Here is a 17,814-nt window from a genome sequence, read left to right as displayed (position 1 = left end):
TTTCTCGACTATGGCTCCTCACCAAACATTATACAATACTTCTCAGAATAAATAAATAAATCTTTCTCACAATGGCTGTCAACTATAAAAAGGATCTTACCAAATGTTTTCTTACCGCTCTGTTCGGGAAGGCAGTTGCAAATTACAGTAAAGCAAAGATTTGTTTCCTAGTAGGGACACGTGGCTACTTCAGAACCTTTTCCTTGGACATATATTCAGCTTACACCTTTATCCTCCTGCTGGTTATCTATATCATTTTAACAGATACAGCCGCAATCAATGACACTGAGGATACTAAGGTCAGAGTCTCGCAACGATTCCAGGAGAACCGGAGACTGTGCAGGGAATCTGAAGGGACCAGGTTATGTCTCCTGGCATGGGCAACTGCTGATAGAAAAAAAAAATCCAAATCCTTTACGCGCAGTGGATGAGCATGTCGGAAAGAGCCATATCAGTATTATGTTCTGAACGAGATAAATTGGTCGTGTCTACTGGAGATTTCAAAGCGACCTGCACAAGGAATCTGAATGGGCCAGGTTGTGTGTCCTGATATGGGCCAATGTTGATAGGAAAAAAAATACAAAATCTCCCCATTGGGATTAAGGTCGTTGTAAGAAACGGTAGATGGAGACTAGTGACTGTCCACAGGACAGTTACAGAGTTCTAGTTATTATTATTAGTCTATTATTATTAGGCTATTATTATGATTATTGTTGTTGTTGTTGTTATGGTTGTTGTTCTCCTCCACCTCCTCATCATTATTATATTATTATTATTATTATTATTATTATCATTATTACTACTACTATTATTATTATTATTATTATTATTATTACTATTATTATTATGGTTGTTGTCCTTTTCCTCCTCCGCCTCATTATTATTATTATTATTATTATTAAAAGAATTAAGGACTGGCGCTAAGAAGTACACACACCGTAAGTTTCCATTACGTAACCTTAATATCCCCACAACATTACGACTACTCTTGTACACTAACAGCCGAATTTTAAGTGCGGTAAGAGGCTTCGTAGCAGCTCTTCCTTTGCGATTTATTCAGCATATTATACCTCAATACCTTCTTGACTATTACCAATACAAACTACGGCAATGTTGATAATAAAACGATATAAACAGCACACAAGAGAATGCTACGGTGCAATATTCAAAATAAATCGCCAAGAAAATGGAGCTAAGATGCCTCCTACATCACCTGAAATACGGCATTATTTCACTATCAACTTCGTAAGAAATTGTTTTAACGCAATGCTGAGAGCTCGTGATCTACCAAACATTTGTACCTGAATTACAAAACGTTAGTCTAACACCTGCCGTTCAGCGACTTTATCAGGGCTTAGGGTAGTATTCTAAGTGGCTTTGGAGATTTCATAACATTTTCCTTAGAGATTTATTCTGTACTTTGCGCTTCAATGTCCTCTTGTATATTCTATTCTCTTGACCTTGTATGTTATTGACTGAAAGAGTCGAATGTTAAGGTTGAACATGCAGAATAAATCGCTTAAGAAAGAAGTGCAACGAAGTCTCCCATGTAGTAATACGGATCAACACAGTATACTAAGCGTCAGTATACAAAATAAATCGCTTAGGAAGAAGTGCTACGAAGCCTCTTATGCCGCCAAGAATACAGCCCAAGAATAGTATGCTGAGTCCACATACAAAACAAATCGCTTAGGAAGGGGTGCTACGAATCCTCCTATGCCACCAATAATGATACAATGATACGGTTCAATATATAAAATAAATCGCTTAAGAATAGGTGCTACGAAGCCATGCACGATATGTAATGGTGGTGGCAAGAGCAAGAAGCAGGCTTTACGGTTGAGCCAGGGCGTAGCCAGAGCTCACACATCCGGCGTTCTTATCTGGAGCTGTGAGATTTTCTAGAGGCGATGGAGGGATTGTGAGCCTTATATGACTAGGCGGGAAGGCGCGGTCGGCAGTGACAGCGCTGTTATCAGTGGGATACTGGAGAGTGAGCAGCGGCACCAGAGTCAGTACTGCTTCTAGCTCCACCACGCCAACAGCTTTCCAAACCTTCGTCTTCTTCACCAACCAACAAAGGTAACATTATCAAGGCTTCACCAACCAACAAAGGTAATATTATCAAGGCTTCTCCAACCAACTAAAGTAATATCAAGAACAAAGGTAATATTATCAAGGCTTCACCAACCAAAAAAGGTAATATCATCAAGGCTTCATCAACCAACAAAGGTAATATTATCGGATATTTGTGACGATAATGTATTTGATACCTATGTGATTTATATACCCAAACTGTTATCAGAATGCCAGTTCTTCTCATAGTTCCACTACGCCAACAATTCTCCAACCTTGCTTCTTTACCCACCAACAAAAGTAATATTATCAGGCATTTATACGAGATGGTAATGTAAATAGGAACCTCTGTGATTTATAGACGCGAAGTGTATATAAAACTTCCCACACTTATCAGCATATCAGTACTGCTCCTCGCTTCACCACGTCAACACCATTCCCATCCCTTGTCTTCACCAAACAACAAAGGTAATAATATAACGAATTTATGTGTACGTAATGGATAATAAAACATTTGACTTATACAGGTGTAGTGTACAGAAGGCCTCCGTTATCAATCTGTACTTCCCACCACTTCACCCATGTCAACAGCACTCAATTTCCGTCTTCTTCACCAATCGCCAAAGATACCAGCATCATAGTGAAGTGCGTAGCTAACACATTATAAAACATTTGCGACTGATACGTGCGTAGATAGTATATACAGTATAAAATCTGTTACCAGAATATCAATTTGTACAGTATTGCTTTTCACCTCAGCTCCAGACTAACTTTTAAATTCTTCCTCTTCTTCATCAACCAACAAATATAATTATCAGATGATATTGTGTGGCTTATATAAACCTGCTATCTGTCAATACTGCTCCTATCTCCATCATACCAACAGCTTTATCCTTCCTTTCCTCACCAATCATCAGAGGTACCACTGTCAGATTCTAAGTTCTTAGATATACGAGTAAAATTTCTGCATATCCATAATGTTGCTGGAATATTATCTAAATCGACAACACAGTACAATATCCAGGGTGATTTCTTTGCAACTGCTATGTTCATATTCCCGGTTCAATACTAGATATTCTCGCTGTGACATGATCACTGGGATAGATGTTATATTTTGCTCTATGAGTTACGAAGAGAGAGAGAGAGAGAGAGAGAGAATGGTATTCAACAAAATTCAGAAGCCTGTGTGATTCAAGTATATACATGCTGTTATATGAAACCTGATGAAGCTGAAGACTGCTTTTAAAACATCAAGGCTACTCCAGTAAAATGTTATAATGCAAACCCGTCTAAATATTTCAACACAGACGGCGACTGGAGGGCGTTATCAGCCAGTTAACTTATCAATAAGATCGATAACGGAAGATAAGACTCAACTGTTCACATTCGGCGTGGCAACGGTTAGTTCCATTCCCGCCGGCACCAACCTGATTACCTACCTACCTATCTCTCTCGGATTAAGGTGAAGTAACGATATCAGAATCTGTTACCTGGTTATTTAGAGAGAGAGAGAGAGAGAGAGAGAGAGAGAGAGAGAGAGAGAGAGAGAGAGAGAGAGAGAGAGAGAGACAATACTATAAATCAACATTACACCCACGAACAAAGGACGCACACACACACACACACACACACACACACACACACACACACACACACACACACACAATTATACAGTACATCTAGAGGTTACACACCCGTACAATAAAAAAAAAAATGCTTGCGTAATCTAATAACACAATGGTTTCCAATAATGTCCCGAACAATACTCTTCTTACTTTAACTTGGCCTAAAACTAACATCTCTCCATGTAGTTTGTTGAGCTGTAATAAGAAATGAACACCGGAATCTGATGTTTGTCACAGAAGTGTTACAATGGAACTGCAGACCCGTAGTACTGTCTTTTTCTGCCACAGGTCTACGTGAAATAAGCAATAAAAGGATAAAATTTTGGTCATATTATGGTAAAAGAAGCGTAGTGCACCTAACTCAATAAAATGATGTGTACAACCATATTATACAAAAACTTTCTATCTATCCATCTATCTATTTATAAACATATGCCGTAGCCACAAATGAATCACCTCCATGTCACCCTGTCCTCCGCCATCAGATTGCCCTCTCTCCATCTCACACTCCCATCACTCATATGCGAATAACTCTCCAATTCACACTCCCATCGCTCATAAACCTGTTCCACTAATCTCTCCGTCTCATCCTCGGATTCTCCCTCACTATCATCCCTCCATCTCATTCACATACACTCTCCTTGTTAGTCTTTCATTCTCGTGGAACCTAACACAATGAAACTTATTACAGTATGTAATGTAATAATACGACTTCTAACTGATGTCTCTACCCCTCCATCTCTTTCGCATAGGCTCTCCTAGCCATCTCATTCACATACACTCTTCTAGTTAGCTCCATCTCATTCACATACACTCTCCTAGTCATTCTTTCATTCTTGTGTAATTTAACATTATTAATTCCTACCTTCATCACACCAACAACTTACCTAACTTTCCTCTTCTTCACTAATCAACAACGGTAATATTATCGGGATTTTCTGTGTGACAATTAAACCGCCAATGTTCTAAATACATGGCTTCCAACAGATGTCCTGGAACGAACACATCTCGAGCCTAGAGAAGAGTGGTGGCGTGACCAAAGCCGCCATCATGGGTCAGGACGGATCGACTTGGGCCATCACCGAGGGCTGGCGTATCGAGGAGAGTGAGGTTAAAGCGCTCATGGCCGGTCTTTCAAATAGCGCCGCCTTTCAAGAGTCAGGTAAGAGATTATTTAGCCTACTTAGCCATGTTCAATAACGGTTTATCATCATCATCACCATCATCATCACCATTACCATCACCACCACCACCATCTGCATCAAACAGTACATGATAGGACAGGAGGACGGTCTCTCCCACTTTCAAAAACAAAGTGCCTAACATCTAATATTTTACATACATTTCCCTGAGTTGTTGTTGTTATTGTTGCCCCAGGCTCATCTAGAGGTAAGCTGCAGGAAACCTATTACAGTACTTAACACGGCCACTAATGATCTTTGAGTTTATGTTGAGAGAATGTGTTGTGAACGTTACTGGCGAATGAGGTGCTGTGTGTGTGTGTGTGTGTGTGTGTACTCAGTATCTCTCTGGGAAAGGCAACTTCTATGGGAAGAATGTCTGGCGGGATTCATGAGACTTTGGATGACTGTGGCACGTATGTACCGGTATTTGTGTACAATATATGCAGGTGAGGTGTTGTTGGGTGGTGAGGGATGGATGGTGTTGAGGTATTCTCCGTGGTGTTGGCAGGCTGCTATTTTCACCAAGAAAGTCGTCTGGGGCATAGTTTGCTTGTTTGTCTATGTGTTAGCAACAGTAAAGAAAACTACTGGATGTCACTGCATCAAACTTGGGGTAAAGACTGTGGACCATCTGATAAAAGTAATTAAATTGTTGGCGAAAAAACTCAAAGGTAAAAGTCGAAAGGGATATGGTAATGTCTCTGAGTCCTATTATTAATCTATTGTTCCTTTTGTGGAGGTGATGGTGGGATGGTGTCTGTGCTGAGTCAACGTGTAAACTGCATCTCATGTTCGTAATCTTTGACTGGAAGTACCGGTAACCTACTCTTACTTCTTCAGTTCAAGTGTTCTAAATCTGAGGTCGTCGTACAAACTTTTATTATTCTTAAAGCCTTGTTTAGTGTTTCTGTAACTTTTCCAGGTTTGCGACTGATATGGTGGGGTCCAGCTTGGGTATGTGTAATTCACTGCTATTCAAACACAGTAAATAGTTCCATATATGGTTTCACTGACAGCTTTAGTCTGATGAAAGTAGTTCCTGTGAATACTTTCAAAGCACTGAGTTTTCAAAATGACTATACAATGATGTCTGTGTGGTGATCCAGCTTGGGTATGTGTAATTCACTGCTATTCAAACACAGTAAACAGTTCCATATATGGTTTCACTGATAGCTTTAGTCTCATGAAGATAGTTCCTGTGAATACTTTCAAAGCACTGAGTTTTCAAAATGACTTTACAATGATGTTTGTGTGGTGAGTAAGGCATGTGTACCTCCAAAAACAGCCCAAGCATTCTGGGATTGTCTGAAGGAGGAGACGAAGGTGATTGAGGTACTTGTCTGGAGTGACAGTTTATTCAGCTGATGAAGCAGTTATTCTGTTTTGTGTAAGAAAGTGTTTTAGGGAGTAGCAGTCCTACTGTTTGAGCTAGCCTGCTGCTTGTTAGATTCTGGAGTGTTGTGAAGCTATTGCTAGGTCATTAGCATAGGACTGAACTGTTACTGAAGAAGGGAGGTCGGTAGGCCATCGAAGAAAAAGTTAAGTAGTGAAAGTGAGAGGACAGCCCTGCAAGATACCACTGGATAATACTGAGACTGTACTGAAGTTTTGTTTGCCTGTATCACTCTAAGTGTGGTCCTTAAATGGGTGTTGCTTCCAATATGAGTTGAGTAAGCTTAACAATGTGTGCGCATTGGAGGCCCATGTGGAAATCCAAGACGGGAATTAGATAAAGGGATTTGGGGGGTATTCTTCTTCAGGATTAGTTATCTATGAGTATGGATAGTGTACAAAGCATAGATACTGGCCTATACACTGATTAATCAGAACTTGGTGGTTTGCCTGACTTCAGTACATGGATGATGACTGTTTTCTTCCAAATGTCAGTTATGAATCCTGCAGGGGTGATGAATGCTCTCTTCCATATCTCAGAGATTTGCTTGTGAATTCAGGATTTTTTTTTTTATGCTAGAAACAAGGAACCAAAGGCCACGAGCAGTGATTTATTTATTTATGGTTATGGGACTGGAGTGTTCAAGGTGGACGTTTGTGATCTGGTCTGGCCCTATTGCTTTGGAGGTCTGGCATTTTACCGTTAATCATTTGATGGACTTGTGAAATGAATCAGGGAGGTATTCGTGTGTCACCTATAGCATTTTTTTTTTTTTCACCGTATACTAGCTTCTCCATACTGCAAATGGTTCTTACATCATCGTAAAGTTTCATGGGATGGAGGGGTTCAGTTTCTGGATGTATGAATGTTTGTTAGTGTTTTACAAAATTTGTGGCTGTTTGTTCTGTTATCAGGTTATCCACAAAGTTTTTGCCAGCTGTTTTGTTAACATGTTTTAATAAGTTCTTTAATGGTGATGTTTGGGTGATTATGTATTCACTTTCTGTTGAGGTCAGTTTACTTTTTTGCTCTAAGCAACTGTTCATGAAAATTACCAAGAAAGTACTATGACCTAGCTCAATATTCACCAGGTGTGGGAGAGTTCTTTAAGGACAAATAACTCTCCTGCTGAATGCAATGAAAAAGGTAAACCACCGCAGCAGTACTCATGTATGAATTTAGTTCTGTTTGTATGACTGCAGTACAAAAGTAATGCAAGTCTACATATGGAGGTGTTTAGTACCATACGATATCAGTACAGAGAAAGGGTGGTGCCGAAGAGAGATGCTTTCACATGGTGGTACTGATATGACCAGGCAGCTCAACTGCCTGGGAGCAGTACAGTATACACACATCCCCTGATTCCCTCCTCTATCCTCTGAACAGAGAATGCTGTACTGCTGGACAGCGGTAACTTCAGCCTCCAGCTGACGAAGTTCATGGCAAGATGAGCCTGGATTATAGCAACAAAACAAAGAGGGAAGAGTGAACACACAACTATCTTCTCCAAACAATTTCAAACAATTTGCCCCCCAAAAGAGTAAAAACATGTCTCCACAAAAGTGAAATCATTCTAAAACTGCATGAATTCATGAAAAACAATGTCCACTGACAATTATAAGGCAACATAAGAGCTCTCTTAAAAATGAATCCTTTGCTCTCTCCTCTTACTACATTCATACAGACATCATCCTATGTTACTCATGTCACCTAATAGAGTATTCCATTTGACTGAGTGGCCTCCTTTCCCAACCTAGGGCAAGGTGAGGAGTAGCTAAGTCCAGACAGCCCAAATCTGCCCAGTCCAATGGGCCACACTTCCATTCACTCATCATTCAAGCCCCCGGAATCCTGACTCTATCAGATACACCAAAAACATTCACCACGTTCTGTAGCTTCACATAAACGTATCCAATTGAGTCAATCCGGATGCTGCCACGTTAAAAAGGAGTGCCAAATCCCTGATCATGCACCTCTCCTCACAACATTCATCCAGCCAGATCGATCTCTTGTCAGTTCCCTAGCCTCACTGACTTCTAAACCTCTCTTCCTCGCACACTCATCCACCATATCTCTCCACCTTCTCCTTGGCCTACCTTGCCTCCTCCCTCCTCCAAATTTGCTCATATATACATTTTTCACCACTTTATTGTTATCCATTCTGTCCACATGACCATACCATCTCAATACACTCTCTTCGATTCTGGTGTCCACAGACTTCCTCACTCCACATCTTTCACGAATCACATTATTTCGTATCCTATCCACCCTCTGTAAACCACATTACCAAAGCAGTCCCATCTCCACTGCTCTTACTCTTGACTCTTCATTTTCATGCCACACCATAGGCACACATCCATATTGTAAAGTTGGCACTAACACTCCTTCATGCAAACCTCGTGCACCTGCAACACTCAAGCCTTTGTTTCTTATCATGGCCTTCATTGCACCAGCTATTTTTCTTCCTTGTGTCACTCTACTTTCCACTTCTTTTGCACATTTTCCTCTCTTTTCTATCACTGTACCCAGGTACTGGGTATTTGAACTCTCTCACCAGTTCCAGTCTCTCTCCATTCACTGTAACATCGCACTGGGAGTCACTTTCTCTCTCAATAACCATCATTTTACTCTTTTCTCCATTTACTCTTGAGGCACGACACTCACAGCCATCAGCAAAACTCTGCCCTAGCCTACCAAGTTCTTGTCCGGTATTTGCAGGTAGTACTGCATCATCAGCATACAACAAATTTGAGATATGCTATCCATCACCATTCAATACCAACGTCATCCTCCTCTCCATTAATTGTGTTTTTACTTCTCTCATCACCCCATCCATATATATATTGAACAACCATGGTGACATCATACAACCTTGTCGCATGCCCACACCGATCGTGAACTATTCACTTAGAAGCCCATTAACCCTTACACATGCTTTGCTACCATCATAAAAACTTTTGATGGCACCTAGCAGCTTACCATCTACAGTGTACATGTGCAAAACTTTCCATAATCCTACTCTGTCCATTTTGTCATATGCTTCTTCCAGATCCATGAAGGCCATACACACCTTATGGTCCTTCTCACAAGCCTTCTCTGCTGTCTGTCTCAGTGCAAATATTTGATCCATACATCCTCTGCTTCACTTTATACACTCAGTTAACTGTTCTGACTCCTAAGAATTTCCTCATCTTAAAAAAAATAATAATAATAATAATCTAGCAGGTGGAAAAAACAAAATAAAATCACTCGGCAGGAAGCAAAAATAAAGTAGCTACTGCACCAACATCTGTGAAATGAACAATATCTTAATTACCTAGCCTAGCTGTTACTGGAGGTGGTTTTCTTTTGCTGAATGAAAGAGGATAGCTAAAAGGCATGGGGCAGAGTGACATGAAGGTGATTTGTTTGTGGCCACCCCTTAAAGGACTAAGGATCTGACAGTGAACAGACAGAAGTCTTATGGTAAAAAAGAAAGGTAAATGATAACAACAAAAACAATCAAACAGTAACTATGTTTGTGCATTACATGTATTTAATCTTATCTACATTTTTCAATGTATACTTGTCTGAAAATATAAGGTGAATCATCTAGAGGACTCCAAAGGGGTCTAACACTGGCAACTTATGCCAGGCATTTGATTGTGCGCCTTAAAGTTGCTGAAAAAGCATCCCTGATGACCAAAATGAGAACTTATCAGACCAAAATGAGAACTTATCAGGTCACTAATCAAGTCAATGTGGTGGAGCTTGGGGGCCAAATACTGCAGCATTTATTTTCCTCCTACACCCATATTATTATTCTTGCAATGGGTCAGGCGGCTAAGTGGGGCAGTATGGGTAACTGGGATAATAGGTCCTTGGGGTACAGATCCATGGGGTGAATACGTCCACAGGGAACAGATCCATGGGATGAATACATCCATGGAGAATAGATCCATGGGGTGAATACATCCATGAAGAATACATCCCTTGGGAAATGGGCCCAAGGAGGAACATACTGTAGGTACAATACATAAACTGGGACCCCAGGAGTAGTTTCCCATGAAGGTGGCCACCCAGAGTCCCAGGTAATGCCATTATGTATGGTCATATTCTTCTACCTAAGTATTGCCGGGGTTCCTGCTAGTACTGTATTAATATTGTATATACTGCTACTTGCCTTCTATAACTGGTACCCATCTCAAAACCTGTTATCAAGCGGTAATATTCATAGTGCAGTACATAGTGCAGTAGTACCATTCAGGTACTACATCCAGGCTCTGACTATATAATGCAATTTACTGCTGAACAAGTACGTTAATTTCTCCAATGCTACACCCATCATTCTCCTTTCTACACACATCTCTGGGGTATTGCAGGTGTGACAGTGGCGGGAGTGCGATATATCTTCATCGGTGGAACTCAGGATTTCATACGAGCCAAGAAAGGCCAGACAGGTCTCCACGTGTCCAAGACAGAAAAGGCCCTTATTGTAGGATACTACGAGGACCCCATCCAGCCGGGTAAATGCAGCCAGGAGGTCGAGAAGTTCGCTGACTACCTCAAGGGCTTACAATACTAGATTCTGTGAAGATCATCCCTGTAGAACACTAGGCTTAAGGCTGTACTGTTGAAACTTAGACTGTATTTTTATCATGATGAAGAATCCATAATTATTCCTTGATGCCCATACTTTAATGTGTACTGTTCTAACTTAAATTTGGGTTGTATTTCTATCCTGATGAAGATTCCACAATGAATCACAAGTGCAACAAAGCATTTTCATAAGGTATACCCCTCCTGCTCATTAGTTTACTGATGAAAATTTCCAAAACCAATACTGTACTCTGGTATTCAGCACTAGTGAACAATGAATCAACACACACTTATTATATCATTTTAACTGCAATATTAATACTCATAACAGTATTATTAGACAATCATGGAAAAAAAAAAAGAAGGTACCAGGGCATTTCACTGAAAAATTTTTAGTACAGTATATCTGTTTTTTTTTAGGGGTACAATCTGAAGTACATTATTAAACTATGCAGTTTATAATGGAACATGAATAGCAGAACCAAAATGATGCTTAATATTTTACTGTAGTGATTTTTAACAATTAAAAGAAAAACACGGCTTCTTCTTTCCCCCCCCCCCAATGTACAAAGATGAAACCAAAGACTAGGAGGAAGCATAGCTTGTCTATTGTAAAGAGAGTAAAAGAAGTTGTACAAAAGAAAGCTGAAAGGAGAACAGGGTTAAAAACAAAGGGGAAAACAGGCTGCTGAATAATGTGCATGGACAAATTATTATACAGCTATGTGGAAAAATGTGGATACTGGTTAACTCCTGCATCAGAAAGAGGTGAGTGTATGAATATATGGGTGTGCTATATTTGCCATAGAAAGAAAAGCAGAGTTACCAGTACATGCACAGAATTAAGAAGAGTAATATCCAGTTTAATGGTGACAGTGATGCAACACTCCAGTAGACAGAGGCTGAAGGGATGGAAGTTGCTAGACTGAAAAGCCCTTCACTTCACCCAGTTTAGAAGCAATGTTTGTGGTGAACCCTTCCCCCCAATATATACCGGTACATAAGACCTGTACTCCACACAGGACCAAAAAGGTCCCTGTATAAAGTCATCACCTAAATATGTATGGTACCCAAATCAATTCAGCACACCTGAATTCTGAAACCCTAACTCTATCAGAGAAACAGTTAACTCATTTTCATGAGTACAACTCACCTGGTACTAACATAAGGGTTACCGGTAGGTCTTATGACAGGACTACGATGTTCAATCATCCTCACTTACAAGCTTATACAGTAAAAGTCCTGTAATCTGAACGGCAGGGGACTGAGGGTCTTTCGGACTATCGTTTTTTTTTCGGACCTTTGAAAACATTAGAAATATGTACCGATACATGAAATTAAATAAACACTTAAAATTATATGGGTTATTGTATTTGACACTGGAAATGCACAGAAGTGTAGCTGAATAGTTGCAGGCAGGTACACCCAAATCAAAGAACAAATCCAAGCCAGATAAATCCTTAGAAAACGCCCAGAAAATTTTGAAAAATTTTGCCTTAAAAAATTCAGAGAATTGGGATATTTGGATTACTGGTGGTCAGATTGGAGGACTTTTACTGTACTCGGAATGCACTAGAAAATAACTCTGAGTTAAAGAGTCTTGAGAAATGCAGAAAGAAAATGTCACGTAAACATTCTTTACCGGTAAACTGGAAAAGTTCCTTTTTCTTTTACACTGAGGATAGGGGTGTGCAGAGAAAGAATGCAGTTCCAGAAAACATGACACTCGCTCAAGTCAACACTGTGACGTGGCTGAAAAATGGGAAAGCAGCTGGGGTTGATGAGATGTATGCAGAGATGACTGTATGTGATTGTACCCCTGTACAAAAATAAAGGTGAGCAAAGTGACTGCAAGAATTATCGTGGCATAAGTTTATTGAGTGCGGTATATGGAAGAATAATTACATTATAGAGAAAGTACGAGAGATATCAGAAGTCCTAGTGAGTGATGAACAGGGTGGCTTTAACAGTGGCAGATCTGTGGATCAAATATCTGCAGTAAGACAGACAGTGGAAAAGGATTGTGAGAGGGACTGTAAGGTGTTTATGGCACCTGGATCTGAAAAAAGCATACGACAAAGTAGACAGACAAAGATTGTGGAAGGTTTTGCGCATGTACGGTGTAGATGGTAAGCTGCTAGGTGCCGTCAAGAGTTTTTGCGATGGTAGAGCATGTGTAAGGGTAAATGGGCACGATCTAGGTGATTGGTTCACGATCAGTGTGGGCGTGCGACAAGGTTGTGAGATGTCCCCAAGGTTGTTCAATATACAGCCTATATAGATGAGATGATGAGAGAAGTAAAAACATGAGTAATGGAAGGAGGGATGGCATAGGTAATGAATGGTGATGGATGGAATATCTCCTATTTGTTGTATGCTGATGATGCTGTACTACTTGCAAATACAAGGCAAGAACTTGGTAGACATATGCAGAGTTTTGCTGATGTCTGTGAGCACTGTGCCTTGAGAGTAAATGAAGAAAAGAACAAAGTGATAGTTACTGAGAGAGAAGGTGATAATGTGCTGTTACAGTGAATGGAGAGAGATTGAAATTGTTGACAGCTGAAAGACCTGGGTACAGTGATAGAAAAGAGAGGAAAATGTGCAAAAGAAGTGGAAAGGAGAGTGACACAAGGAAGGAAAGTAGCTGGTGTTATAAAGGCCTTGATAAGAAACAAAGGCATGAGCGTTGCAGCTGAACGAGGCATACATGAAGAAGAGTTAGTGCCAACTTTAACATATGGATGTGAGACTATGGAGTGGCATGAAAATGAAAAGCCAAGAGTAAGAGCAATGGAGATGGAACCGCTGAGGAGTGTATATGGAGTACAGACAGTGGACAGAATATGAAATAGAGTAAAACCTTGATATAACGGACTTCAATAGACCGGAATTCATTTTTATCGGACTCAAGGAGCTACTGGACTAAATTCCCATATATCGGAAAAAGTCTGATAAAGCCAGAAGCAGTCCAGACTGCTTGACCACATATGGATGTAAGACTATGAAGTGGCATGAAAATGAAAAGTCAAGAGTGAGAGCAATGGAGATGGGACTGCTGATGAGTGTATATGGAGTACAGAGAGTGGATAGGATACAAAATACAGTAAAACCTCGATATAACGAACTTCAATAGACCGGAATTTGCTTTTATGGGACTCGAGGAGCTACTGGACTAAATTCTTATATATAGAAAAAAGTCTGATAAAGCCAGAAGCAGTCCGGACTGCCTGACCACTTCAGGTATGTTCATCACAATTAGGTAAAAAAAAGCAATGTTTATCAGTGTACAGTACAGTATTATTATATTATACCATCTGATTAACGTTGTGAAGTTATAACACAGTACAGCACTGCAGCGGTTGTCAAAACAGTTTAAAAACCGTTCGTGCCATCCGGACTAATGTCTGACATATCTGTAAAAGTCTGCATTAGCAGGGGGAAGTCCGGATGTCGCTTTTATCAGAATTTCACATTTTTTGGAATGGCTTGGGCCCAAATTAGTCCATTATAGCGTGGTCTTACAGTAATGTGATTCGTGAAAGATGTGGAGTGAGGAACTCTGTGGACACCCGAATCGAAGAGTGTACTGAGATGGTATGACCATGTGGAGAGAGAATGGATAACTATAGAGTGGTGAAAAATGCATATATGAGTGAATTCGAAGGAGGGAGCAAGCGAAGTAGGCCAAGGAGAAGGTGGAAGGATATGGTGGATGAGTGTGTGAGGAAGAGAGGTATGGAAGTCGGTGAAGCTAGGGGACTGACAAGAGACTGAGTTGGCTGGATGAATGTTGTGATATGAAGTGCATGATCAGCGATTTGGCACCCCATTTTAATGTGACAGCGTCCGAATTGACTCTCGGATACATTTATGTGAAGCTACAGAATGTGGTGAATGTTTTTGGCATATCAGATAGAGCCAGGATTCTGGGGGCTTGAATGATAAGTGAATGGAATCATGGCCCACTGGACTGGGCAAATTTGGACTGTATGGACATTGCTACTCCTCACCCTGTCCTAGGGTGGGAAAGGAGGTCCATATGATGATGATGATGATGATGATGATGATGATGAAAGGGCTGAAAGAGGCAGACCAAACAGACCTGGGAGGAGGTCACAGATTGTGACCTCAGGGACAAGGGATTGAACTGGGAGGTTGCCTAAGATCAAGCAGCATGGACAGCCACCAATAGGTGACCAAGGCTCGCACGCACAAGCATGTTGGAGCCTTTATAAATGACAAACATTACATAACCAAGTTTTCTGTAAACTAATCTTACAGTACCAGTATGTGCTGTACTGTAAGGAGACTACCACATCTGCACAGTATGGTACTGTATTTACATGGTAAATGGCAGACTGTACCCAAAAGTCATTGTTTAATACAACACAAATCACAGTTTCAAACATAGATTCTAACTGGGGGGGGTGGGAACAATAACAATTACCCATACCCTGTTTCACTTTTGGCTTGGCGAAGTTGAAGGCTGGCTGTGAGACATAGTTTGGCCTATCTCAGCAGCTGATGAAAACTGGAGGCATTCTCTTACAGTACCGGTAGATGAGATGTTTGAGGAAAATATTTCCAAACATTCTGTCTAGTCCAAAATTGTACAGGCAGAAGACATAAATACATTTTTTAAAGTGTGCATGTGTTCCAGAATTATACAACAAGTGTTCTCTAAAATGGAGCTGTTATATATACCATACAGTATGTAACATATAAAAAGTCAAGATGTTTCCTTCCAAAAGTAAGAGATCAACTTCTTAAAGATCTTACGGTGGAGTATATAATGCAGGGTAATTATTAGGGTAGCTAAGTGTAAATTTTGTTCAGACAGTGGTTACCAGTAAGAGTTTTACCATTTTTTTTCACTACTGTACATCATTCTACCTACTTACTGCCTGCTGCCATCTCCTGTGAAGAATAGCCTCAACAAAATACCTCAAAGCACTTCTATTCCTTCTCAACAATGACCCCTCCCCCTCCCAAAACACAATATCGTCACTTAAAGGTCTACAGCCTACTATTGTACCTCATAAGAACATAGGAAGAGAGGATTCCTGCAGTAGGACAATTGGACCATGATTGCCAGCTCCTAAAAGAGCGGCTAAACTAGCTACTAGAATGGGATAAGGAGAGTAAAGAAGAAGGCTCTTCTCCACCCTTCAAAATTTGGTAGCCAAGGAATTACTGGGGTCAAACTGACCTAAAAGTCCTACAAGGAGGGCAAACAATTTGCCATAGTTCGTAAAATCAACGAAGATGCATAATTAATATCTTCAAAATTACCGGTATGCATTTACTAAACTTCCAAACTGACCTGAAAGTCCTATAAGGAGAGCAAACAATATGCCATAGTTCATAAAATCAAAGAAGCTGCATAATTAATAATCTTCAAAATTATGCATTTACTAAACTTTTAAAACCTATCACAATGACACCTATCGCTAATGATAGTGTATGTGAGTGAGGTGGAGGGGCAGGCCAAGGATGAGATGAAGGGATGGAATGGAGAGGTATATTGTGAGAGGGAGGTGTGAGCTGGGGGGGGGGGCAGTGAAACAGCGGGGGACAGGGCAGAGTGGAGGCAATTTGTTTGTGGCCACCTCTTATGGGATTAAGGTGTCTGGCAATAGACAGATAGACTACATATGATACCGGTACCTAGGCTTTAGTACCGACAAAAAAAATGCAGCCGTAAATTATATGCATGGAAGCTCTCTTGCATATTTATCCTTATTTAAGAAGATGAATAAAACAAAATACTGCACTGTATAGCAGTTTGGGGAAATAATGCGTGGAAGACCGAAACATGCTTTAGACAAATCTGCCAACCTGCGGATTCATTAAACATACCAAAATGTAAATAATTATACTAGAAGAAACTAACAAGTGAGCCAATTAAACCTAAACTATAAAAATCAAATGGAGCAGGCTTAACAATTTAACCTAACCTAACGTAGCTCTAATGAACCAGTATAACATGGCAATTTGGGCAAAGGACATGCAAAATGCATGAAAACTACTATATGCTTAATGTCCCTGAATGACGTGGATCTTGATGTGATCAAGCCAATACCATACTACATCAGACAAGAGAAGACAATAATCAGTGAACAATACCAAAGAGAATATCAAATACAGTAATATAATCCCTCTTTCTAAAAACACATTGACAAGATAAATACATGAGCAAAAATCAACATATGTACGGAAATCTTAAAAAAAATAATAATAATAATTAATAAAATTCTCTGGAAAAGCAGTACAGGAAAACTGAATGGCCATCATGGCTCTGCTGAAATATAACAAAATATATGAAATTCTATCATTTCTGTCCATCATAGTTAGCCTATGTGCTTCCTAAACTTTATAATTTCCCCACCAAGTATTCTACTGTATATAGAATAATACAGTAATGCCAGTCTCAGTGGGCACATATTTCAACACTGTTATACAGACAAGGACCTAAACAACACCTTCAACCAAAACTCCTGAAAACAAAATGAACACAATACTGAAATTCTAGCAATTCGGAATTCCAGAAAAGGTTACATATGCATACGATGGTGAAAAGCAGATCAAATGTGACATGACATGAGGCAAAGAACATTGTATATTCAAAACTCTGACTAATATCTACGGTGCTAGCACTTTCAAATTAATACACAGACAATGTAGAACAACACCTAAATCTGCAAATGCATTAAATTTGCAGGAAAATTTCATGTACTTGGCTAATGTATAAAGAACGTAATGACTCCGCAGCAGCTTCACCTCCAAAATATACTATTTTACGGGATGGAACCAACAAAAACAGCAGCATCTGATACTCACCGCCTGGAACTCATCGTGAAACCATGGAGAAATAATAATTATGGAGTTTAGTTGTGCCAAGAGATGATCACAAACAAACACAGAACAGTGCCATCTGGCGGATACAGAACTCACT

General features: G+C 40.0%; 2 protein-coding genes across 3 annotated transcripts in view; one reads left to right on the top strand and one right to left on the bottom strand.

Annotated features, from left to right (window-relative positions):
* LOC145406690 (tyrosine-protein phosphatase non-receptor type 11-like) overlaps window positions 1-17,785 on the bottom strand; it is an 88,430-nt gene extending 70,645 nt beyond the window's left edge. The window contains exon 1 of the mRNA XM_080277791.1: window positions 17,700-17,785. Coding sequence (XP_080133917.1) covers window positions 17,700-17,713 — 14 coding nt within the window. The 5' untranslated portion in view covers window positions 17,714-17,785. The remainder of the gene's footprint in view (window positions 1-17,699) is intronic.
* LOC145406692 (profilin-like) lies at window positions 1,949-11,390 on the top strand. Of its 2 annotated transcripts, none has more exons than XM_080277792.1 (3): window positions 1,949-2,082; window positions 4,689-4,863; window positions 10,640-11,390. In XM_080277792.1, the coding sequence occupies exons 2-3, from the start codon at window positions 4,689-4,691 to the stop codon at window positions 10,840-10,842; spliced, it is 378 nt and encodes a 125-aa protein (XP_080133918.1). In that variant the 5' UTR covers window positions 1,949-2,082; the 3' UTR covers window positions 10,843-11,390. The 2 variants fall into 2 exon arrangements, with proteins under 2 accessions (XP_080133918.1, XP_080133919.1); XM_080277793.1 differs by lacking the exon at window positions 1,949-2,082 and adding an exon at window positions 2,091-2,115.
* Window positions 17,786-17,814: the final 29 nt, after the last annotated feature.

This window comes from Coenobita brevimanus, chromosome 71 (genome assembly GCF_032717465.1).
Source record: "Coenobita brevimanus isolate Jiangsu-jjx chromosome 71, ASM3271746v2, whole genome shotgun sequence".
Taxonomy (NCBI): Eukaryota; Metazoa; Arthropoda; class Malacostraca; order Decapoda; family Coenobitidae; genus Coenobita; species Coenobita brevimanus.
This window is presented reverse-complemented; position numbering and strand designations above follow the sequence as displayed.

Excerpts from the sequence above, each read along its gene's own strand:
- LOC145406692 (XM_080277792.1), top strand. The coding sequence starts at position 4,689 with ATGTCCTGGAACGAACACATCTCGAGCCTAGAGAAGAGTGGTGGCGTG. Across the intron at positions 4,864-10,639 it reads CGCCGCCTTTCAAGAGTCAG|GTGTGACAGTGGCGGGAGTG; the intron begins GTAAGAGATTAT and ends GGGGTATTGCAG.